The 25,453-nt window shown below is 46.7% G+C and overlaps 1 protein-coding gene across 4 annotated transcripts in view; it reads left to right on the top strand.

Annotated features, from left to right (window-relative positions):
* Positions 1 to 24,265, top strand: part of PPP2R3A (protein phosphatase 2 regulatory subunit B''alpha) — a 148,083-nt gene extending 123,818 nt beyond the window's left edge. For all 4 annotated transcript variants that reach the window (XM_073360239.1, XM_073360240.1, XM_073360237.1 and 1 more), the window contains 3 exons: positions 6,817 to 6,935; positions 10,987 to 11,093; positions 23,834 to 24,265. In XM_073360239.1, the coding sequence (XP_073216340.1) occupies positions 6,817 to 6,935; positions 10,987 to 11,093; positions 23,834 to 23,930 (323 nt within the window). In that variant the 3' untranslated portion in view covers positions 23,931 to 24,265. The remainder of the gene's footprint in view (positions 1 to 6,816; positions 6,936 to 10,986; positions 11,094 to 23,833) is intronic.
* The last annotated feature ends 1,188 nt before the right edge of the window (positions 24,266 to 25,453 follow it).

Raw genomic sequence — 25,453 nt, 5'->3', positions numbered from 1 at the left:
CTTTCCCCCTCAGTAAAGGGCATTCCTACTGCCTCGGCGAGTTCCATGTCCCGTCAAACTGTAAGGTTTGCTTCAGATTAAAGAGCAGATCAAAGAAGCTGAAGGAGGACAGACTTAAACTGTTCCTTATGGAGTGTTCCCTAAGACCATGGGGTCTGATTCCCCACATACATAGGCCTCAGCCTCTCAGTGCTCCGGTGACAACTTCAGTTCCAGCGATCAAAGACCAAGGGACAACTTCTGAATTCTCCAGACTTTCTAAGCAGAAGAGATCTCAGTCTCCTGATAACCAGTCTAAGCCCAGGGAAATTCACCCCAGAGACCAAGTACTAAGAAGATCTCACATCCCCCTCTGGGTACTGCTGAGACTTCTGCTTCTTCTGGCTCCATCAGAAAGGTCTACCAAGCACCTCACATACCGAGAAGTCTCTTGGCAAGCAACCCCACTCAGCACTGGCCTCTGTAGCTTTAGAGCCCTCCGAACACAGGGACTCCTCAAAGCACCGGCCCCAACTTTGGCATCCTCTGTGGGAAATAGCCATAAGGAGCATGTGGACCAGACATCCATGTGGTCTCTGGTACCACTTGACTCAAGGACTACTGCCCTGGATCACCGGTTCTATCCTCTTTCGTCTCACAAAGACCTCTGTGTGACAGAGGGGCATGAATCCCCTCTACTAATTGGGTATATCTACTCTATGAAATTAGGTTGATTTTATAGATGTCGATTTCTAGAATTTGATTTTATACAGTTGATTGTGTATGTCCACACTAAGCGCATTAAGTCAGCGGAGTACCCTGGTGAGTCAAGTGGTACCAAGGTGAGGAGTGCGTCCTCACTACCATGGCTAGCGTTGACATACAGAGCGGTGCTCTGTGGGTAGCTATCCCACAGTTCCTGCAGTCTCCGCTGCCCATTGGAATTCTGGGTTAAGCTCCCAATGCCTGTTAGGGCAAAAACTTTGTTGCGGGTGGTTTTGGGTACGTGTCGTCAGGCCCCCCTCCCTCCTTCCGTGAAAGCAACGGCAGACAATCATTTCGCGCCTTTTTTCCGGGGTCCTGTCCTCCAGCCCCGCTCAGCCCGCTGCCTGCCTGGATGATCAGAACCCCAGACAGGCAGCGGACTGAGTGGGGCTGGCAGACGGAGCCCCAGACCAGCAGCGGGCTGAGCAGCTCAGGCCACTGCCGGTCTGGGGCTCCAGCTGCCGGCTCCTGCCAGCCGGGGTCCTGGCCGCTGGCCCCGCTCAGCCCGCTGCCATGCTTGCCATACCACAGCAAGCATGGAGGCCGCTCAGCTCACTGTCACCATACGTCTCCTGGGTGCTGCTGGCAGATGCGGTACTGCATTGCTACACAGCAGCAGCTCCTTGCTTTCGCAGCAGACAGTGCAGTAGGACTGATAGCTGTTGAACGTCTCTGGGTGCTCCTGGCAGACCTTGGTGAGGTTGATCGGGGTGCCTGGGCAGACATGGCTATTCTCCTCTTAGAGCACCGAATGGGAGTGACTCCAGGTCATTCTCTTCTTTAAGTTTCATCTCATGGAGATTCAGTCCTGCCTGGAATATCATGCGAGCTGGAGGCTTCTGCCTCAGGCTGCTCTCCCAGGTGGCAGCACCACGCGATTGCACCTACCCCAGCCTACCCCTTGCTCCCATGGCTCTTGAAGCCTGGGCAATAGTAAGGAGCCGTTCAACTTGTGGAATGACAAATCCAGAACGAAGAATTGCACTCTATGGGCCACGTTAAGATTATTTCAGAGTCCTAGATAGCATTTAGTCCCTATAAAAGGCTTCATGAAAATTTTCTCCCGCCCCTAACAAAAATGTGAATTTATCAGAGCAGCTGAAAGAGTAAGGAACCCGGGACTATAACTTAGAGAGAGCTTCCATATTATTTAACTCATAATTGATATAATTCAAAGTAAAATTTCACAGTGTGGTCTGTTCTAAGACTAAAAATGCAAGAGGGGAGTCAGAAAAAGGAACAGTGACCTGTTTCGAACCAGGGACCTTTCGCGTGTTAGGTGAATGTGACAACCACTACACTACGGCCTTCCTGTTCACAAGGTAATCATGCCCCCGCCCAAGGCTGCCACAGCGTGGAGTGCATGTGACACAGTGACCTGGCTCAGGCAGGATCACTAGCAAGGCATGAAATGAGACGAAGGTTTCTAACCATCAGTTTTGGAATAGCCTTCCAAGGGAAGCAGTGGGGGCAAAAGACCTATCTGGCTTTAAGATTAAACTCGATAAATTTATGGAGGAGATGGTATGATGGGATAACGTGATTTTGGTAATTAATTGATCTTTAAATATTCATGGTAAATAGGCCAAATGGCCTGTGATGGGATGTTAGATGGGGTAGGATCTGAGTTACTATAGAAAATTCTTTCCTGGATATCTAGCTGGTGAATCTTGCCCATATGCTCAGGGTTTAGCTGATCGCCATATTTGGGATCGGGAAGGAATTTTCCTCCAGGGCAGATTGGAAGAGGCCCTGGAGGTTTTTCGCCTTCCTCTGTAGCATGGGGCACAGGTCACTTGCTGGAGGATTCTCTGCTCCTTGAAGTCTTTAAACCATGATTTGAGGACTTCAATAGCTCAGACATAGGTGAGAGGTTTTTCGCAGGAGTGGGTAGGTGAGATTCTGTGGCCTGCGTTGTGCAGGAGGTCAGACTAGATGATCATAATGGTCCCTTCTGACCTTAGTAACTATGAATCTATGATACTTTTGCTGTTAAGCAAACACAGCAATTCTTTCCTGGCCTCTGCCACTGAATGCCTCCATGCATTAAGCTGTGCCCTATCAGTGCAGGAAGACTGCATGAGCTCAGAAAACATGTCATCGCGAGTGCGTTTTTTCACCTTCTAATCTGTGATAACCTCAGGGACAGAGATGATAGGGGGAGCGTAGAAACATTCTACGCTCTATGATTCTGGGGGGACTGCATGGTCACCTGTGCTGCTGTGTTCGCCATGCTGGCCAAACAGGAAATGAAATTAAAAAGTTCCTGATGCTTTTCCTGTGTACCTGGCTAGTGCATCTGAGTTCAAAGTGCTGTCCAGAGCAGTCACAATGGAGCACTCTGGGATAGTTCCCGGAGGCCAATACCGTCGAATTGCGTCCACACTACCCCAAATTCGACCCAACTATGTTGATTTCAGTGCCAGTCCCCTCGGGGAGGAGCACGGAAATAGATTTTAAGAGCTCTTTAAGTCAACAAAAATGGCTTCGTTGTGTGGACAGGTGCACGGTTAAATCGATCTAACGCTGCTAAATTCGACCTAAACTCATAGTGTAGACCAGGGCTAAGAGGTATGGGGAGGATGTCTCTGTCAGTATTAATCTATCCGCCTGTACAACCTACCAGTTAGTATCGGTGCATCCTCCCACAAAAGCTTGGCCACTGGTACTGACTCGGATACCAGCACCTACTCAGATGCCGGTACCGACATCCCTAGCCTGTCTATTGGACGGGGGGGGGTTGGTACATCTTCAGAATAGGACATCTCCATCCAAGATTCAGCCACCTTCTCTTTCCAGCCTCCCTACCTGGCAGTATACCCTGGTGATGATGTTCTGGAAACTAGCCCCGCCAGCCTTTGCAGGAGCATGCTTGGAGTCCCACTCCCTTTCCATACCCCAACCACAATGGGCTTTCTGGAATCCTAGGGCCTTCTCCAGTTCGACAGCATGCCCTAAGATACAAGAACCCATGAGCAGGAGCAGCCTTCAGTACCTAGGGAGCCCCTTCGCTATGAAGCATCCCAAACATCCTCAGAGAGACTTCGAGGAGGACCAGGAGTTAAGAGCAGAGGAGGAAGTACCTCCTTCCAACAAATAATCCTCATCATTTCTGTATGAAGCAGTTATGCCCCCTCCACCATCCTATGTGGATTATTTTAGATTGTTCCAGGACGTGATGAAGCGGGTGGCCAAGACTATAGATTACCCTGGAAGAGATACAAGAGCTCTAACACTCTCTGGTGGATACTCTCCACACCACATTTCGAGGCAAACTAATGCTGTCTATTCATGACACCCTCTTGTCTGCCAGATGTTATGGCCTGGTGACACCTGTCACTATCCCACCCAGGTGCAACAGGGCTCACAAAAAATACTATGTTCCGGCCAATGGCTCTGAATATCCTTTCTTCTTACCCCACCACCCATTTCTTGTGGTTGACGTCTGGTCAATGAAAGGAGCGGACACCACCAGGCAAGATCAGCTTCTCATGATAAAGAGCTCAAGTGCGTTGATCTTCTTGGCAGCAAGAGCTACTTCTTGGCTGCAGTACAGTTCAGTGTCACCCACTATTGCGCTTTGTTGACAAAGTACTATTACACCAAATTTGCATAATTTATTGACCATCTGTCACAGGACCAGAAGGACCAATTTCAAGCCCCCATCTCTGAGAGACAGACAAAAGAATGAAGGGATTTTCTCTCTCCATACACACTATCTAAAATGGGTCTCAGGATGCATCCTAGCATGTTACAAGGCTTCTGGTATGCACCCTCATCCTTGGGCACTGGCCCATACCACCAGAGCTAAATCCATTTCAGTAGTACTGCTTAAAAAACATACCCATTACAGACATTTGTAAAGCTGCCACTTGGTCTTCTGTGCACACTTTTCCATGTCATTCATATCTCCAGCTCAAATACAGTCTTAGGTGAGGCTGTTCTCTGAACTCATCTCCTCAGCACTCTTCTCCGTAATCAAGATAGTGCTTCGGAGTCACCTAACGTGGAGCACCCATAGGGGCAAAAACACAAAGAAGGGGAGGTAACTAACTTTGTACAGTAACTGGAGTTCTTCAAGATACATCCTTCTCTGTGTGCTCCACTACCCGCCTTTTTTCCCCTCCACCTCAGAGTACTTTGTACATCATTGTTGAGAAGGAACTTGACCGGCAGCAGGTCTGCCCCCCGCTTTAGACCCTTGGTCTAGACCTGCAGACACAGCTGAAGAAAAGTTTCCAATAAAAGGCAAACTGGTCTGCAGCCACCAAACATGGAGCACCCATAGAGACAAAACATCTCAAACAATTCCAGTTACTGTATGAGGTGAGTAATCTGTCCTTTTCCTTAGCCTAGCTAAAAAGTCTCACAATTTGCCTGTGTGCAAAACCTCTCTCCTGGGAGGCACGGAAAAGTCAGCCATGAGTTCAACAGAAGCAGTTTAACCCATTTGCTAAGCGCTGTAGGTGGTGAACTGGCCTTCACTAGCTCCCTACCAATCTCCATTAACCCATTAGCAAATGGGTTAACTTGCTGACCTCATGGATGACTTGTGCTACTGTAGGCCTGGGTGATGAGCAAAAACACACCCCAAGAGAAAGTTTAGGTACAGCACTACAATCCAAGACCTGGTGTAAATTCTTGAGTTCATAGGTTTTATGGCCTGAAGGGAACATTATGATCATCAAATCTGACTTCCTGCATTGCATGGGCCATGGCATGTCACCAGGCTCCTGGACTCTAGCTCAGCTGGATGTTCTCTCTTTTAGAAAGAGGCATTTAATCTTCATTTAAAGATTTCAAGTAATGGAGAATTCCTTCCCCTCTCCCCCCACATCCAATTAAATAATGGATTATCTGGTGGTTGTAATATATATTTCAAATATTATTTAGATTCAGTCTTGCTTAACGGCGGGATGGAGGGTGAATTAAAAAGCTCTGTTGTAGGTTAAGATGGAGATCAAAGTATAGCCTGTATTGGGAGGTTCACTGCAAAACTACACCTTCAAATCACCTTTACAGTTGAAGTAGCTTCTGTTCAGGTTTCCCGCAGCAGCTTGTCCTGCAATGGAGGGATCTGGATGAGGTAACCATGATGATCTCCTGATTTTAATCAACACAATGAGAGGAACAATGTGTAACATTTTGGACCATGCCAAAGAAAAGAACCTTACACCAAACAGCAGTGCAGAAGCCACATACATTAAGGGGACTGGATAATGTCCTTCTGCAAGATGATTGCCCAGCAACACATGTTTCTAAAGCACTGACTGAAACACAGCAGAACTGTGCTTAGATTGAAAAAGCAATGCTGGCCATTGTTTTTGGTTGGGATGAGTTTCATGAGTATCTGTATGAGCAAAAATTGGTGAAGGTAGAACCTGTAGGAAGCCATAGCACAAAAGCCAGACTACAAAGCACCCTCTGAACTTCAGCAAATTATCCTGGAATTGCAAAAGTCAGTAAATGGAAAATATAGGCCTGGTAAGGAGCTGTTTACAGCAATAGCTTGCCAATAAATATGATTCAAGTACTACCCATTACTAACACTATCTGATAAGCGCCCATAGGAAACACAAAAATAGCCCAATCTTACAACTGCCTGAGGCAATAATTCTACTGGAAGAACCCAGCTACCTCTAATCATAAAACCATATTAGGACCAATGAAATTAAGTTGCTGCACATGCTGGCATGCTCTACACTAGCCAGTGTGTCATGCGGTATGAGGACTGTAGTACTAACCGTTTATTACATAGCACCTGTCTGGCTATTGAGTAACGTATGAACACAGTCCAAGATGTGCTCTTTTAGACAGGCATGAATGCTGTGTGAAATCTGCATATAGGAAGCAGAATGCAAAACAACCACAGAAGCCAGATGAGATGCCTCCTCATCCTTGGTCCAAGCTAGACACAGATCTATTTGCTTGGCTAATAAATGGGCATTGGCAGCATGAAAAAACACACACCCTAGTGGTATTATCCTAAATTAGAAAAGACCTGTGCTAAATGGGTCCTACCACTCACTAATTAAGAATGCGCTACTAAAATAACGCGTGCTCTTTCTGCAGGAAGGGTGACGCTGCGAGACTTGAAGAGATGCAGAATGGCTCACGTATTCTACAACACCTTCTTTAACTTAGAAAAGTACCTGGACAATGAACAACGGGATCCCTTTGCAATTCAGAAGGTATAAAGCAGGGTCTCCAAATGTTGCTGCCCCAAAACTATTTTTAGGGACAGTGAACTTTGGCTTGTTGTAGAGAAAAGCAGTGGGGTGGAGAACTGAAAAAAGTGCTGTGTGGGCATGAATAAGCACAATAGCATCCAGCCATGGGCTGGGTCTGGCTCACAGGCCCAATTCACATTCCCATCTGGCAGTGTATCCCCTAAGCCAGAGGAGGGCAAACTACGGACCACATTCAGCCCGCAGGACCCTTCCTTCTGGCCCCCGAGCTCCTGCCAGGGAGCGGAGTCAGGACAGGCTTGCAGAGGAGCCAGCCCTGCAGCGTAGTGAGCGGGGCGGAGGCTAGCCCCTGGCCCCTCCCCTCCCTCCCAGTCCCAGTTCCCCCAGTGCCTGGGCAGCGTGGTTGCAGCTCTGGCTGGGTGGCACGGTGATAGCGCTGCCAGACCTGGTGCTCCATGGCGGTGCAGTCAGGGGCGGTTCCGGGCAGGCAGGAGGGGTCGAGGCAGAGCAAGTCAAGGCCCCCCTCTACCCCCAGCATGCTTGGCCCCTGGCCCCAGCAGCCAAGCCCTGACAGGGAGTGAGCCCTACCCGACTGCCAGGGAGAGCAGCCAAACGAGCTGGAGAAACACATGGAGAAAGGACTGAGCCCCCACTTTCCCCCACCCCACAGGTAATGTGGGGCAGGGAGAGCAGGGCGGGGGGGCCCAAGGGGGTGGGGAGCAGGGGAGATTGGATAGGGGCAGGGGTCCTCAGGGTGGTCAGGGGGTGGAGGGTAGGGGGCATTGGATCAGGGACAGGCGACCTGGGGGGATGGTCAGGGGACAGAGAGTGGGGGGGGTTGTTGGATGGTGGGGGGGTCCAGCGGGCTGGATGGGGGCAGGGGCCAGGCCACGCCTTGCTGTTTGGGGAGGCATAGCCTCCCCCAGCCTTCCCTACCTGGCCCTCCATACAATTTCTGTACCCGATGTGGCCCTAGGCCCAAAAAGTTTGCCCACCCCTGACCTCAGCAGTAGGCTGGGAACTGCTGCTCTAGGGCCTTGAAGACAGACCTGTTCGATGCAGCTTCATCCACCACACCCATTCTCTGGCAACAGAGACAAAATGTAGCTCATTCATTTACAGCAGTGGTCACCAACTGTCAATCGCGATCAGCTGGTTGATCCTTGGCCTCTCCCAGTCAATTGCAATCACCGGTGGTGTAGCGGGGCTGCTGCTAAGGCAGGCTCCCTGCTGCGGCCCCACGCTGCTCCTGAAAGCAGCCAGCATGCCCCCGGGGGGAGGGAGGGGCAGGGGTCTCCGCATGCTGCTCCTGCCTGCAAGTACTGCCCCCCACAGCTCCCATTGGTGGAGAACGGTGGCTAATGGGAACATTGTGGGTGATGCCTGAGAAAGGGGTAGTACGCAGAGCCACATGCCCCTCTTTCAGGGGCTGCAGAGGTGCACTGGCCTCTTCCAGGAGCAGCATGGGGCCAAGGCAGGCAGGGAGCAGCATGTAAGGTTAAGTTCCTGCCTTAACCTCACTGCGCTGCCTGAGGTAAGTACTGCCCAGCCAGAGGCCACACCCTTAGCCCTGAGCACCCTTCCAGAGCCAGCACCCCAAGCCCCTGCCCCAGCCCTGACCTTCCCTCCCAGAGTCAGCACCCTGCACCACAACCCCCTGTCCCCCCAGAACCAGCACTCCATACCCCCTGATGCACTCTAGCCAAGCTCCCTCCCTGCACCCCAACACCCTGCCCCTGTTCCCAGAGCCAGGACCCCCTCTTGTGCTGCAGCCAAGCCCCCTCCTGCACCCAAACACCCTCCCAGAGCTTGCATCCCTTACCACCTCCCAACCCCCTGCCCAAGCGTGGTGAAAGTGACTGAGGGTTGGGGGGAGTGAGCAAGAGAGAGAGGGGAGAATGGAGTGAGTGGGGCAGGGCCTCAAAGGGCAGGGTAGATCCTGGGTTGCCCTTAAATTCAAAAAGTGATCTTGGGCATAAAAAGTTTGGAGACCACTGATGTACAGGGTTTGGGTATAAGGGCCAGGTTCCAAGCTTTTGACCTGCCCATTGCTGGGAGAGAATTGGTTTGCTGGGCTGACAGGGGAGCAGGTAGCCCTGCCCCTCCCTGCATTCATTGTCTCCGCTGTCCACTTGTCTTTTAAGAATGCTCATATCAGCACCTTCTGAATTCTGCTATACTCAGCTTACATTTCCCCAAACTAAAAAAAACCCAACCCTTTGACAGGCAGATTGTAGCAACATGCCTACACAGTTCATTTTCAGATTTCTGCCCCAGGTTGGGTTTCGATTTACACTGTCTTGGTGTAGATCATTGGTAGAAATTGTCAACCTTAAGAAAAAATGTTTTTGGAGGGGAGATAGGAGGGAGTCTTGTATCTCAGTAACCCATTGGTCAAATAACCCTAAATTTGGATCCATAAAAACTAGGTTTGTCAATTAATCGCCATTAACTCAAGCGATTAACGGAAAACTAATGAACTAGATTTTAAAAATAGGCATGATTAATCAGTCTTAAATAATAATAGAATAGCACTTTAAATTATAAATGTTTTTGGTTGTTTTTCTACTTTTTCAAATATATTGATTTCAATTACAACAACAGAATACTATAAAGTGAGTCCTGTACACTTAGTACAACAGTGCCATGTGAACACCTCCTCTCACTTTCAGGTGACATTGTAAATAAGAAGCAGGCAGGATTCCCTCCCATAAATATAAACAAACTTGTTTGTCTTAGCGATTGACTGAACAAAAAATAGGACTGAGCGGACTTGTAGGCTCTAAAGTTTTACTTTGTTTTCTTTTTGTGTAGTTATGTAACAAAAATATTAATTCTACATTTGTAAGTTGCACTTTCACCATAAAGAGATTGCACTACAGTACTTGTATGTGGTGAACTGAAAAATACTATTTCTTTTGTTTACTCTTTTACAATGCAAATATTTGTAATAAAAATATAAAGTGAGCACTGTACACATTGTATTGTTATAATCAAAACAAAACATCCAAAATATTTATAAATACATTTAAATTGGTATTCTAATATTGTGTAACAGTGCGATTAAAAAACTGTGATTATTTGCAACTAATTTTTTTAATCTTCCAATTAATTGCAATTTTTTTTTAATTGTTTGACAGTCCTAGTAATAACCCCATCACATACACCCTAGGTGCACTCCAACTGTCAAGGCAAGCCAAGTAGCTGTACAGAGTTTAGGTCACTTAGAGTTGTCCTATAAACAGAAAGGGCTTTCTAACCTTAACTATGATAGAGCTGATCCTTCCTCTATCTAATGCAAGTGTCTGTTTTGGGCACGTCCTTACCCATAAGACTGTCTGAATTCTTTCCCATCTGTATTGTCTCTTATTGTGTGTTTGCACAGCAGCTCGCACAACATCTGAAGGCAGTGCATACTCAGGAGGGAGAGGAATTGTGCCATAGTGACCCAGGACTTTGTTATTTCCAGGGCCCACTGCTGCATTGCTACTTGGGGCTAGCATTGTATGTTTCTTGAAAAGCTCAGCTGGGATGAAAGGCATGGCCCAACTCATACATGGAAAGGAGTTCTCTGAGCATATTGCCCCTGTGCTCCAAGCTCTGCAAAACCTGCATGCTTGGTTGTGGGTGCAATTCAAAGGGGTGTCCTGCAATTATCTGAGAACCAGTCACTAGGCAGAGTTCCCTTGTTCTTACAGTATGTCCTGCCAGAGCAGTTCAGATTTGCAGTTATTCTTGCTTGACATTTTTGGAATGTCATTATTCAAGATGGTTGGCAAAGTATTCCACCTGTGTCCGAGTTTTAAAGCCTAATGGAAAACATATTTGTTTACTCGGGCCTTTGTTTAAAGAACTTGAGCAGTCTGTAATTTAAACGTTTTTTCTTTAAGAGACTAATCTTGGATTGAGTTGTTTTCCTTAAGGCATTTTCAAACCCCAACAGTAAGTGTTGCAGAAATGCACATGGTTGTAGATAGGTGAGAAGCTTTTGCAAAACAAGTTTGTAGATCAGTAAGGACATTCTCTCTTTAATTTGCTTTTCTGATATGTTTAGGATGTTGAAAATGATGGACCGGAGCCCTCTGACTGGGACAGATACGCTGCAGAGGAGTACGAGCTTCTTGTTGCTGAAGAATCTGGAAATGAGCAGTTACAAGAAGGGTAGGTGTTGACATTGGTGCAGCTATCTTACATGCAGTAATCCCACACATTTTGTATATAAAAAACTGCCTTAAACTAGGCCACAGAGGGAGAGAAGGGGAGCATTTGCCTACTTCAGATCAACAGGCAGATACTTACAGCAAATGCTAGAAGGTAAAAAAATGTAGATAATCTTCATTGTTTGTTTTAGAATAAGTTTATATATGTATTACAGTGCTAGTATAGAAATGCAAGGCAGATAGAAAATGGGACCTTGGAGTATTACTAGAAGATGGCAGTTGTGATCTAAAGGGCATAATCAAAACCAGCAGGATGATTGTCAAAAGTGGAATGTCAGTCTAGATGAGTGACAGGGTGGGTGAGGGAATATATTTTATTGGACCAACTTCTGTAGGTGAAAGAAACAAGCGTTTGAGCTTCCAAAGAGCTCTTCTTCAGGCCTGGGAAATGTACTCTCAAGTGTCACAGCTAAATACAAGGTGGAACAGATTGTTTAGCATACATAGCTAACATATATTATAAGACATGGGCTCTCAACCTTTCCAGGCTACTGTATCTCTTTCAGGAGTCTGATTTGTCTTGTGTACCCCCAAGTTTTAGCTCACCTACAAACTACTTGCTTGCAAAATCAGACATAAGAATACGAAAGTGTCACAGCACACTTACTGAAAAATTGCTTACTCTCTCCTTTTAATATATAATTATAAAAAAGATCAATTGGAATATAAATAGTGTACTACATTTCAGCATATAGTATATAAACAAGTCACTGTATGAAATTTTAGTTTGTACTGACTTCACTTTTTATGTAGCCTGTTGTAAAACTAGGCAAATATCTGGATTAGTTGATGTACCCACCCCCACAGAAGACCTCCATATGCCGCTGGTTGAGAACCACTGTTGTAAGAGACCCATTCAAGGTGAAGTAGCCAATTAACACCTCTGTAGTCATAGGACAAAAAGGGGCGTTAGTGGGTTACAGACTGTTATAATAAACCATACATCCAGTGTCTTTATTAAGACCATGATTTTTAGTGTCTAGCAAAGTTATGAATTTAAGCTCCCAGGCTCATCTTTTGAAGGTGTTGTGCAGTTTTCCTTTAAGGACGAGAACAAAGAATTCTTTCACAATAATAACATCACCCCCCCACAACTATCACTGTCTGTCATAAGAAAAAAGAACCATATGACTGGAGACCCCACAGTGGATGAAATCACACACTTGATCATTGCATTGATTGCTTTGGGGGAAAATATTGACTGTGAAATCCTTAATCACCACACCCACCACAAGCGCTCCACTGCCGAGAGGACAGCTATACAGTTCCTGATACCTAACCACCAGATAGTGATCAAACAAACAAAGTGGGTGCCATCATAGTGCTTAGCTGTGACAACTACATTACCGAGGCCAACTGAAAACTCGCCGACACCGCTTACTGTAAAGAATTCAAAGAAGACCTCACACCCAGAAATGTAAGGATATCATCAAATCCTTCCGCAAACAACTTCAAGGGAAACACTACAACCCCATCCCCAAAGAACCCACCCCAGGGACCTGCTACATGCTTCCCAAGATATACAAACAAGGAAACCTAGGCAGACTTATATCTGGCCATGGCACACTTACTGAAAGAATATCAGGTCTTAGAGAAATCATCCTCAAATCACTCACCACACACAGGGCCAGCTTCCTCTAGGACAACGGACTTTATCCAGAAACTCTGCAACATTAATAACTCTTTCAGATCATTATCCTTCCCACCATGGATGTCACTTCCCTGTACACCAACATCCTTCACCACGATGGCATAGCTGCTTGCCTCAAATATCGACAAGACAATGGACAGCACTCAGATATCCATCTCAAGTACATTGTATACTCATCCATTTCATCCTCACCCATAACAATTTAACACTCAACAACAAATACTTTGTCCAAACCATGGGAATAGCCATGGGTACTAGGATGGCTTCCCAATTATGCCTAACTCTTCCTTGGCCACCTTGAGGAAGAATTTCTGGACAAATGCACCACAAAATCAATGATATACCTGTGATACGTCGATATTTTCATCCTCTTGACACATGACTTAAACTCCCTCAGATTTCTACCACAACTTCAGCAACCACCAGCCATCCGTTAAACTCTCTGGAGCACTCCCACACTAGCATCAACTTCCTGGATACTGTGATCACCTTCAACAATGGAACCTTATAGACCAGAAGTTTTCCAAATAATCCAGCTCGTTCTGTATCAGTGACCTGTCCTTTTCATTATTTACCACTGCCACCATCCGTCTCTCATTTGCCGACTTTATCAGTGATGATTGTGTTTTCTTCCAGGTCATTGATAAAAAATATTAAATAGTATAGGGCCAAGAACCAATCCCTGTGGGACTCCACTAGAAACACACAGGCTCGATGATGATTCCTCTTTTACGATTACATTTTGAGACCTGTCAGTTAGCCAGTTTTTAATCCATTTAATGTGTGCCCTATTCATTTTATATCCATCTAATTTTTTAATCAAATTGTCACGTGATACCAAGTCAGCATCTTGCCCAGGTACAGATCATGCTGACAGGCCTATCATTATCTGGATCATCCCATCTACCCTTTTTAAATTATGGAACATTAGCTTTCTTCCAGTCCTCTGGAACTTCTCCAGTGTTCCAGGATGTATTGAAAAGCAATATAATAGTGCTGAGTGTGGATTGGACAGCTCTTTAAAACTCTTTATGCAAGTTATATGGACCTGCTAATTTAAAAATAGCTATCTTTAATAACCGCTGTTTAACATCCCATTGAGTTACTTTTGGACTTGGTAAGTATTTCATCATCAGTTTTTTCCCAAATATAGAACAGAAATATTTATTGAACACTTCAGTCTTTTCTACATTATCAGTGACAATTCTACCATTTTCATCTAGTAATGGACCAGTTTTGTTCCTTATATACTTGAAATACTTTTTGTCCTGAACTCTGCTCTCCATAGTGTCCTTTTGCTTCCCTTATCAATTTTCTACAATTCCTACTTTCTGATTTACATTCACCGCTATCAGCTTTTCATTTGTTGTGTGTGTAAGGTGGTTGTGAGGTGATTTTTTGTTTGTTTTATGGCTGCTTTCTCATCCCCTCAATACCAGAACAAAGGGATTGATTCCAGAGTCAAGCCAGGTCAAGTTCGTCAACTGGAGGGAAATTCTGCTTAGACTCATAGATGTCTAAGACTGAATTCTCTAGCAGAGGGGTTACTCCTAGATCCAGCCGTCTGTCTTAACAGCTCCTGCAACTGGAACTAGTACCCTTGAGGTGAAATATTGCTATCTGTCACTGCATCATCAGGACACAGACCAACTCATGTAGTCATTGGCAGGGTGAAGCACACTACCATATATCACCTACTCCATTATTTCTAGGCTCTGAAAGGTCATCCTTACTAATGTGATCTCAGCTCAAATCAATGCTGTAGATCAGGGGCAGACAAACTTCTTGGTCAGAGGGCCATATCGGGTTTCCAAAATTGTATGGAGTGCCGATTAGGGGAGGCTGTCTCCCCGCAAACAGCCAGGCATAGTCCAGCCCCCATACAACCCCCGCTTCTCGCCCTCTGATGGCTCCCCCAGGACTCCTGCCCCATCCACCATCCCCTGCTCCCTGTCCCTGACCACCCCCAGACCCCCCATGCCTGACTGGCCCCTGCTGTCCCAGCCAACCCCCCCCCTCATTCCTGACTGCCCCATCCAACCACCCCTTCTCCCTGTCCCCTGACTGCCCCCTGGGACCCCTGCCCCATCCAACCCTCCTGCCCTCTGACTGCCCTGACCCCTATTCGCACTCCCGCCCCCACCCTCAAACTCCCTTGCCCTCTATCCAACCCCCCCCCGCCCCCTTACCTCGGCGCTACAGCTGCGCTGCCCGGCTGCCCGGAGCATTGCACTGGCAGCGCAGTGCGCTGAGGGGGAGGGGCCTGGGGCCGACCTCCTGGGCCAGGCTGGATGTGGCCCGCGGGCCGTAGTTTACCCACCTCTGCTGTAGATAGAAGATATAGCTGCCCAACATTTGGAGAACAGAAGTGGTAAAAAGTAACCTGCCCCCTTTTTCTCCTTCATGAGAATGCCTCCATGGAGCCCCACTGTAGCAGACTAGCTGGTAATGCTTCCCAAAAGCAGGATGGGTGAGGAACTGTGTTATATAAATGTTTAGAACATCAAATTGCCCAAACTCAGTTCACTCTAGAACAGTGGTTCCCAAACTAGGGGCACCACTTGTTCAGGGAAAGCCCCTGGCGGGCCGGGCCAGTTTGTTTACCTGCTGCATCTGTAGGTTTGGCCAATCGCAGCTCCCAGTGGCTTCAGTTCACCACTCCAGGGCTGTGGGAAGCGGCGGCCAGCATGTCCCGTGCTGCTCCCATTGGCTGAGGGCAGCGAACCACAGCCAGGGGGAGCTGCTATCAGCTGAACCTGTAGACACGGCAGGTAAACAAACCAGCCTGGCCCGCCAGGGGCTTTCCCTGAACAAGCAGCATCCCTAGTTTGGGAACTACTGCTCTAGAAAGTAGTGACTAAAAGTAGGGACCTAGCTCCATGTAGTTGCCCTGCAGACCTCAAGTAAAGTCACACTCCACAGATGTCTAGTGGAGGTCATACTAGCATGCCCAGAGAATCTCAGACTGGTTATACACATGATCCCATTAACTCTGACAGGGTCTCCTCCTGAGCTTTGTTTAAGGTGTGACAAAGGAACATGTTGCTATTAACCCCAGACCCCTGAGAAAGGGCATTCCTTGGCCAGTTCCTTCTACATAGCATGACTAAGGCAGGGGTGGGCAAACTTTTTGGCCTGAGGGCCACATCTGGGTATAGAAATTGTATGGCAGACCATGAATGCTCACGAAATTGGGGTTGGGGTGTGGGAGAGGGATCTGGCACGGGGTGCAGGCTCCAGGTGGGGCCACAAATGAGGAGTTCAGGGTGCAGGAGGGGGCTGGGGATGAAAGGTTTGGGGTGCAGGCTCTGGGCAGTGCTTACCTCAAGCAGCTCCTGGAAGCAGCAGCATGTCCCTGCTCCAGCTCCTACGCAGAGGTGCGGCCAGGCATCTCTGCACACTGCCCTGGCCACAGGTGCTGCCCCTTCAGCTCCCATTGGCCACGGTCCTGGCCAATGGGAGCTGCAAGGGCAGTACTTGGGGCGGGGGCAGCATGCAGAGTGGAGCCAGAGGGGGGGACCATGCTACTGCTTCTGGAAGCCGCACAGAGTAGCCCCCAACCCAGCTCCCTGGCTGGAGCGCCAGAGCAGGGCAAGCCCCAGACCCCGCTCCCCAGCTGGAGCTTGAGGGCCGGATTAAAACGGCTGTGTGGGCCAGATGTGGCCTGCAAGCCGTAGTTTGCCCATCCCTGGACTAAGGACTATCCTCCTGTCTTTTGAGAGACAGAAACCAGCTCCCAAAAGGTGCCAGCCATTCTATCAGGGTTAAGACATACATAGACTAGAGAGGTTTCAGAGTAACAGCCGTGTTAGTCTGTATTCGCAAAAAGAAAAGGAGTACTTGCGGCACCTTAGAGACTAACCAATTTATTAGAGCATAAGCTTTCGTGAGCTACAGCTCACTTCCTCAGATGCATATCGTGGAAACTGCAGCAGTCTTTATATATACACAGAGAATATGAAACAATACCTCCTCCCACCCCACTGTCCTGCTGGTAATAGCTTATCTAAAGTGATCATCAGGTGGGCCATTTCCAGCACAAATCCAGGTTTTCTCACCCTCCACCCCCCCACACAAATTCACTCTCCTGCTGGTGATAGCCCATCCAAAGTGACAACTCTTTACACAATGTGCATGACAATGAAGTTGGGCTATTTCCTGCACAAATCCAGGTTTTCTCACATCCCCCCACCCCCATACACACACAAACTCACTCTCCTGCTGGTAATAGCTCATCCAAACTGACCACTCTTCAAGTTTAAATCCAAGTTAAACCAGAACATCTGGGGGGGGTAGGGAAAAACAAGAGGAAACAGGCTACCTTGCATAATGACTTAGCCACTCCCAGTCTCTATTTAAGCCTAAATTAATAGTATCCAATTTGCAAATGAATTCCAATTCAGCAGTTTCTCGCTGGAGTCTGGATTTGAAGTTTTTTTGTTTTAAGATAGCGACCTTCATGTCTGTGATTGCGTGACCAGAGAGATTGAAGTGTTCTCCGACTGGTTTATGAATGTTATAATTCTTGACATCTGATTGGTGTCCATTTATTCTTTTACGTAGAGACTGTCCAGTTTGACCAATGTACATGGCAGAGGGGCATTGCTGGCACATGATGGCATATATCACATTGGTGGATGTGCAGGTGAACGAGCCTCTGATAGTGTGGCTGATGTTATTAGGCCCTGTGATGGTGTCCCCTGAATAGATATGTGGGCACAATTGGCAACGGGCTTTGTTGCAAGGATAAGTTCCTGGGTTAGTGGTTCTGTTGTGTGGTATGTGGTTGTTGGTGAGTATTTGCTTCAGGTTGCAGGGCTGTCTGTAGGCAAGGACTGGCCTGTCTCCCAAGATTTGTGAGAGTGTTGGGTCATCCTTTAGGATAGGTTGTAGATCCTTAATAATGCGTTGGAGGGGTTTTAGTTGGGGGCTGAAGGTGACGGCTAGTGGCGTTCTGTTATTTTCTTTGTTAGGCCTGTCCTGTAGTAGGTAACTTCTGGGAACTCTTCTGGCTCTATCAATCTGTTTCTTTACTTCTGCAGGTGGGTATTGTAGTTGTAAGAAAGCTTGACAGAGATCTTGTAGGTGTTTGTCTCTGTCTGAGGGGTTGGAGCAAATGCGGTTGTATCGCAGAGCTTGGCTGTAGACGATGGATCGTGTGGTGTGGTCAGGGTGAAAGCTGGAGGCATGCAGGTAGGAATAGCGGTCAGTAGGTTTCCGGTATAGGGTGGTGTTTATGTGACCATTGTTTATTAGCACTGTAGTGTCCAGGAAGTGGATCTCTTGTGTGGACTGGACCAGGCTGAGGTTGGTGGTGGGATGGAAATTGTTGAAATCATGGTGGAATTCCTCAAGGGGTTCTTTTCCATGGGTCCAGATGATGAAGATGTCATCAATATAGCGCAAGTAGAGTAGGGGCTTTAGGGGACGAGAGCTGAGGAAGCGTTGTTCTAAATCAGCCATAAAAATGTTGGCATACTGTGGGGCCATGCGGGTACCCATAGCAGTGCCGCTGATCTGAAGGTATACATTGTCCCCAAATGTGAGGTAGTTATGGGTAAGGACAAAGTCACAAAGTTCAGCTACCAGGTTAGCCGTGACATTATCGGGGATAGTGTTCTTGACGGCTTGTAGTCCATCTTTGTGTGGAATGTTGGCGTAGAGGGCTTCTACATCCATAGTGGCCAGGATGGTGTTATCAGGAAGATCACCGATGGATTGAAGTTTCCTCAGGAAGTCAGTGGTGTCTCGAAGGTAGCTAGGTAGGTAGGTATCCTGGGCGCCCCATCATCTCAGGCATTGGCACCCTGACAGCAGGATTGTCTGGCTATGTAGACTCCCTCCTCAGGCCCTACGCTACCAGCACTCCCAGCTACCTTCGAGACACCACTGACTTCCTGAGGAAACTTCAATCCATCGGTGATCTTCCTGATAACACCATCCTGGCCACTATGGATGTAGAAGCCCTCTACGCCAACATTCCACACAAAGATGGACTACAAGCCGTCAAGAACACTATCCCCGATAATGTCACGGCTAACCTGGTAGCTGAACTTTGTGACTTTGTCCTTACCCATAACTACTTCACATTTGGGGACAATGTATACCTTCAGATCAGCGGCACTGCTATGGGTACCCGCATGGCCCCACAGTATGCCAACATTTTTATGGCTGATTTAGAACAACGCTTCCTCAGCTCTCGTCCCCTAAAGCCCCTACTCTACTTGCGCTATATTGATGACATCTTCATCATCTGGACCCATGGAAAAGAACCCCTTGAGGAATTCCACCATGATTTCAACAATTTCCATCCCACCACCAACCTCAGCCTGGTCCAGTCCACACAAGAGATCCACTTCCTGGACACTACAGTGCTAATAAACAATGGTCACATAAACACCACCCTATACCGGAAACCTACTGACAGCTATTCCTACCTGCATGCCTCCAGCTTTCACCCTGACCACACCACACGATCCATCGTCTACAGCCAAGCTCTGCGATACAACCGCATTTGCTCCAACCCCTCAGACAGAGACAAACACCTACAAGATCTCTGTCAAGCTTTCTTACAACTACAATACCCACCTGCAGAAGTAAAGAAACAGATTGATAGAGCCAGAAGAGTTCCCAGAAGTTACCTACTACAGGACAGGCCTAACAAAGAAAATAACAGAACGCCACTAGCCGTCACCTTCAGCCCCCAACTAAAACCCCTCCAACGCATTATTAAGGATCTACAACCTATCCTAAAGGATGACCCAACACTCTCACAAATCTTGGGAGACAGGCCAGTCCTTGCCTACAGACAGCCCTGCAACCTGAAGCAAATACTCACCAACAACCACATACCACACAACAGAACCACTAACCCAGGAACTTATCCTTGCAACAAAGCCCGTTGCCAATTGTGCCCACATATCTATTCAGGGGACACCATCACAGGGCCTAATAACATCAGCCACACTATCAGAGGCTCGTTCACCTGCACATCCACCAATGTGATATATGCCATCATGTGCCAGCAATGCCCCTCTGCCATGTACATTGGTCAAACTGGACAGTCTCTACGTAAAAGAATAAATGGACACCAATCAGATGTCAAGAATTATAACATTCATAAACCAGTCGGAGAACACTTCAATCTCTCTGGTCACGCAATCACAGACATGAAGGTCGCTATCTTAAAACAAAAAAACTTCAAATCCAGACTCCAGCGAGAAACTGCTGAATTGGAATTCATTTGCAAATTGGATACTATTAATTTAGGCTTAAATAGAGACTGGGAGTGGCTAAGTCATTATGCAAGGTAGCCTGTTTCCTCTTGTTTTTCCCTACCCCCCCCAGATGTTCTGGTTTAACTTGGATTTAAACTTGAAGAGTGGTCAGTTTGGATGAGCTATTACCAGCAGGAGAGTGAGTTTGTGTGTGTATGGGGGTGGGGGGATGTGAGAAAACCTGGATTTGTGCAGGAAATAGCCCAACTTCATTGTCATGCACATTGTGTAAAGAGTTGTCACTTTGGATGGGCTATCACCAGCAGGAGAGTGAATTTGTGGGGGGGGGGTGGAGGGTGAGAAAACCTGGATTTGTGCTGGAAATGGCCCACCTGATGATCACTTTAGATAAGCTATTACCAGCAGGACAGTGGGGTGGGAGGAGGTATTGTTTCATATTCTCTGTGTATATATAAAGCCTGCTGCAGTTTCCACGATATGCATCTGAGGAAGTGAGCTGTAGCTCACGAAAGCTTATGCTCTAATAAATTGGTTAGTCTCTAAGGTGCCACAAGTACTCCTTTTCTTATAGACTAGAGAGTAGATTTCTCTTTGCTGATCCTCAACCAGAGTTTGGAAGAGGTCAGATGTCTGCTTGAGGGTGTGCATTGCCTCCTCTGAAGATGAGGAGCAGTGAGATGTGTAGGCAGGGATATAGCAAGTGAGCTATAACCACTGCCACGTTGTTAGCTTGTAAGCTCTTTAGGGCAGGGACTGTCTTTGTGCTCTGTGTTTTTACAGAGCCTCGCACACTGGGGCTCCTGGTCCATGACTGGGGCTCCTAAATGCTAAATAATAATAATAACTTGAACCCCTGGAGACAGCATCTTATACAGGGATGGTTGCTGTCCAGTATGAACTTGAGGTACTTCCTGTGCTTCTGCCTGGTCAAGATGTGGCAGTGTGTATCTCACAGGGTAAGTGCTGTGAACCAGGCCCAATGGTTTAGAGTGAAAAATACATCCCTTAGGGACTCCATGCACAATTTTACACTTTTGTGATTATGTTTCATTTGTAGAGATCCAGAGCGGGGTGTGGGCCAGCCTTTTTCTTGGGGTTTAGACAGCTGCACAGGTAGTTCTGGTAAAGTCAAAACCTCCCCTTTCACCAATCTCCCTAAGAAAGATCCCTGAAAAAGGGGAGGTACAAGGGAGATTGGGTTTTGTCTTGGCCCCGAACTGCAGAGCATAGAACAGTTTGGAAATCACTATAATCCACTGGACCAAGAAGAGAACCTGCCATGCTTGGAAACGGCGGCACACACAGTTTGAGACAGCGTAGCTTCCAGTGTTGCTCTTTGAGGCTTTCCTCCAGAGATCAAAGCAGCTAAACTGGAGGAAGAACTCTGCTGAGATCTACGTTATTTCCCGGATGACCTCGACTTCCTGTCTCAATCCACATCTCACTCAGAAGATGGCTGAGGGCCAACATGAAGTGGGGCTGTTTCTAAGTAGATGATGGGCCTAGAGCAAGCAGCCTAAGCTTTTGTGTGTGCCACAATCAGCTCCTCGAATACCTCATCTGCTTGTGAATTAAAAAGGTCAGACCCCTTACAGGGGCCAGCCACAGCCTTGGCCTGGGCTTCAGCAGAAATTCCAGAATGGCATAGCCAGCCCAGTCCACCCAGGGAAGCAGCAGAGGCGAGAGCTCTCACCTCAGCGTGCCAGATTTCAAAGAATGCCTTGAGTGAGTGTTGCTAGCCCTTCCTTAAACATTTTAGCTTCTGAAATTAACTGTGAATGATAGGACTTTCATCCAGAGCAGATAGCCCTATGGCATCAAGGTTTCTTGATTCTGCCAGGCAGATGAAGAGGAAGTGGACGCTACCTACCTTGGAACTCAGAAGGGGAGCTGGCAGAAGAGATTGAGTCCCTCCCTAGGTCCCTGATACAAAGCATCTGGCTCCTGGGGGAAAGACACAACCAAGACAGGCTCCAGTGAGCCCTCACATACTGGAAGGACAGCTCTGATCTTTTGAATTTCTCAGACAGCACAGCTTATGAGACATTTTTGGGAGGGCAGCCTAGTATGTCGCCCTCCTGATGATTATCTCCCAAAACATGCAAGGGAAGGAAAAGAGGCTAGGCTTTTGTCAGCTCGGAGAAGGGCAGGGACTGAAGTTTTCCATCCCCTTCATCCCTCTCCCAGCAAGTGCAGGGGAAATTGGGGAATCCAGAAAGGAAGGCCAAAGTACTTAGCAGGCGCTTTCCCTTGTTGTGTTTTAGAAGATTTGGATGTTCCCTTTGGAGATCTTACTCTTTTTCCTATCCTTTGCAGACAATTCAGCCAAGTGTGAAATAGGACCAGTAACCCCAGTGAAGGCACACGGGGCAGGGTTGGTAGCTGTGAGAGGCTGACAGGCGCATGTGACTCCCATGGGGTTCCTGTGCTGGCTGAGTTACTAATGGAGTGATCAGCATAGGAAGTGCTGAATGCCATCCTCTTAGTTCCATGCCATCAAGCTTGACACGAAGGCACTATCTGGTGCTGCTATACACAGTGTGGAACAACACGCAGGCAGCCATGTGGTTGCTGCCAAAAGATCTCTGTTCTAAAATTTCCTCGGTGTCAGGGATTGCTTCTGTCACTGAAGAGATCCACGATCATGGGGAGAATTTACACTGCATGGCATCCTGGGCTGTTTTAAAGAGGATGCAGAAACTTCAGGCAGAACCTCCAAGGACCCAAAGGAGTCTCCTTATGGGTAGGACTAGGAAGGTCTGATGGCGCTCCCCCTGCTAACCGTGATATTGACCAGCTGGACCATAAAGCAGGTCTACCATAGTGCCTCCTTTTAGAACTAAGGGACTTTTCAGAGCCACTGAGCTCTAATACTAGGAGCTGGATGCTGAGGCTTCCAACTGTTTGAGAATGGGACATGATGGTGTGATTGGTTGAGAGAATTGTCTCAGATCTCAGCATTTTAGTGGGCCTCAAAGCATCACTTAAGCCAAGACTCTCCTGAGGCTCGGGGGAGTTTCTGAGCAAGTCAAAGCCAAGACCTCCTCCATAAGAAGGGTCCGCAGCCTGGCCAGATAGTCTTACATGGCCAGATAAATTTCCCTATATCCTGAAGGCAGGTGAACCCTATCACCATCAGCGCCAAGAGGAACACACCTGTTGAAACCAGAATGGGAGCACTGAAAAAGTAACTACATTAGAACAGAAGTGTTTTTAATTGAATAAAAATCCTAAAACTAAACTATTTCACAAAATAGAAATCTTCACACGGAGGAGGGGTTCCTCACTGCTTCAGCAGAGAGAGGAGCTGGGGACTGCTAGAGAGGGTGAGATTATCCCTAAACTTGGCTCTAGGGTGAAAAGGAGTGGAATGTCAGGCACATGTCCCCAACTATTACCACTAAAAAATAAGATTCTCTGACCACAGGCACATAACTGACAGCAGTGCTCTGTGTAGAGACACACACAGGAGAACCATAGTCACAATTTTCCTGTGCTGCAATTTAAAGGACATCACTTGATTTTAACAAGAAAAATGGGTTCATATTTAAATCTTCCCCAAACATCCCTCTGTGCTATTGCATCTTTATTTTAAAATTTTGATCTCTTGGTGGGTGGGATTGCAAAAATCAACAGTATCAACTGTAAAAGTTTAAGTAATAGAACTGCAGATAGCAATTAAAATGCAGCATAAAAGTTCAGATACTTTTGTATCTGAAAACATTAGATTTTTACAACCAAAGTAAACATGTAGAAACATTTTTTGACAGTATCATTGTTCTCTCATTGCAGATCATTTGAAGAGGACTATGAAACAGACGAACTTTTAACTCCCCCTGAAACTGGAGACAAGTTGGACAAACTGGTTATCTCAGACCTTTCATCATAGAAAAATGGAAGACATGTAACTAGTATCTGTCAATATTTAAGTGGCGAGTGTTCGGTTCTTACACACTTAGGGATTTTTTTAAAAGTCCTTCCTTGAAGCAAAGTGCTTTATTTTATACACTGTAATTCAAGATCCTTTTTTTCTTCATATGTGTAACTGCAAGAAGGTGATTTCTATAAAAAGGCTTTTTGCAAATTGTTATTGTGCATGGTCATTAAATATGGTGACTGCACTTTGTTTCCTTCTTGCCTTGCCATACAAATTCTGTGAAGTCTCCATTTGCAATAATGCTCCAACATCTAATGCTTAAACGTAATAAAACTGCATGCAACTTGCACAGTAGTCATTACCAAATTAATTCAAGGCAGTCATTTCTGTGTTAGTTATTCTGTACCCCTTAACTTTACCAAGCTGACAAATTAACTCAGTTGAAACGAACATCTAAAGAGTTCCATCAAGCCTCATCTACTAAGTTCTCTCTTTTTTAAAGCGTCCAAATGTCCTGTTCATTCTGGAAACAGAAAATATCCCCAAACACAACACACAAATTAAGGTGCCCTCTTTGTTAAGCATATTTTACTCACTGTACAGGGCAATGTCCTCAGACCAAAAAAACCCACATTAAGACAGAATTCAGGTTTAGCACCTACCTTTGCACTTTCTCTCATGGATAGGAGGAACTCCCTGCAAAAACCGACAATGCTACCTTACTGTCCTCCTTGAAACTCTTCTCTGCTGTGATGCCTACAAAAAACTCAACAATGATTAGGGAGTGATGTGCTATGGAGTGCTGCTTCTCATGCTGACATTAATTATCTCCATTTCCTAATGCTCCCCCCATCTGTTTTATTCAAGTGTTATCTATAATCTTAGACTTATATTGTAAACTACAGACATATGGCAAAATCTGTCACTGCCCTTCAAGTGTCTAACTCAATGAGGCCCAGGCCTTCAGGTACTACTGTAATGCCTATAATTAATAAATAAATAATAATAAGATTGAGTGTACATGAGTAATTTAGGTTAAAACATTGCAGAGCTGTTCTAATGATCCCCAGAGCATGCATTACAACCTGAAGAAATTCAGAGTTAAGGGTAACCTCAAAATATCCAAACATGTTAAGGTATGGAAATGTACAGTAAAGGTACCTAAACAACCTTAACTCTGCCCTCTAGCGATACTGTGCAACAATCATGAATTTATTAGTAACGTATCTTCTCATGGGACTGAGGCCACATCTCCCCTTACCAAAGATTACCATCATCTTCATTCATCGGCTCCTCTCTACCTCCTGATAGCATAGGGACACCATATTTCCTACGGACAATTTGCCTTCATTCCTACTGGGACAAACAGAAGACAGTAGCTATCTCTGCTAAGGACAGCCTGTGGCCTCAGTCCCATTGGGAGCAATGGGAAATGGTGGCCATTTGAGAAGAGGGAAACTTCTTGAGAGCTGTGCTTAACTTGTAATGAAAGAGATGCCAGGGCTCAAGCAGTTACGAGCTGGGGCTCAAGCAAT

Source organism: Lepidochelys kempii, chromosome 9 (genome assembly GCF_965140265.1).
Source record: "Lepidochelys kempii isolate rLepKem1 chromosome 9, rLepKem1.hap2, whole genome shotgun sequence".
Classification (NCBI taxonomy): Eukaryota; Metazoa; Chordata; order Testudines; family Cheloniidae; genus Lepidochelys; species Lepidochelys kempii.
The sequence above is the reverse complement of the archived record's forward strand: the minus strand, read 5'-3'. Positions and strand labels throughout refer to the sequence as shown.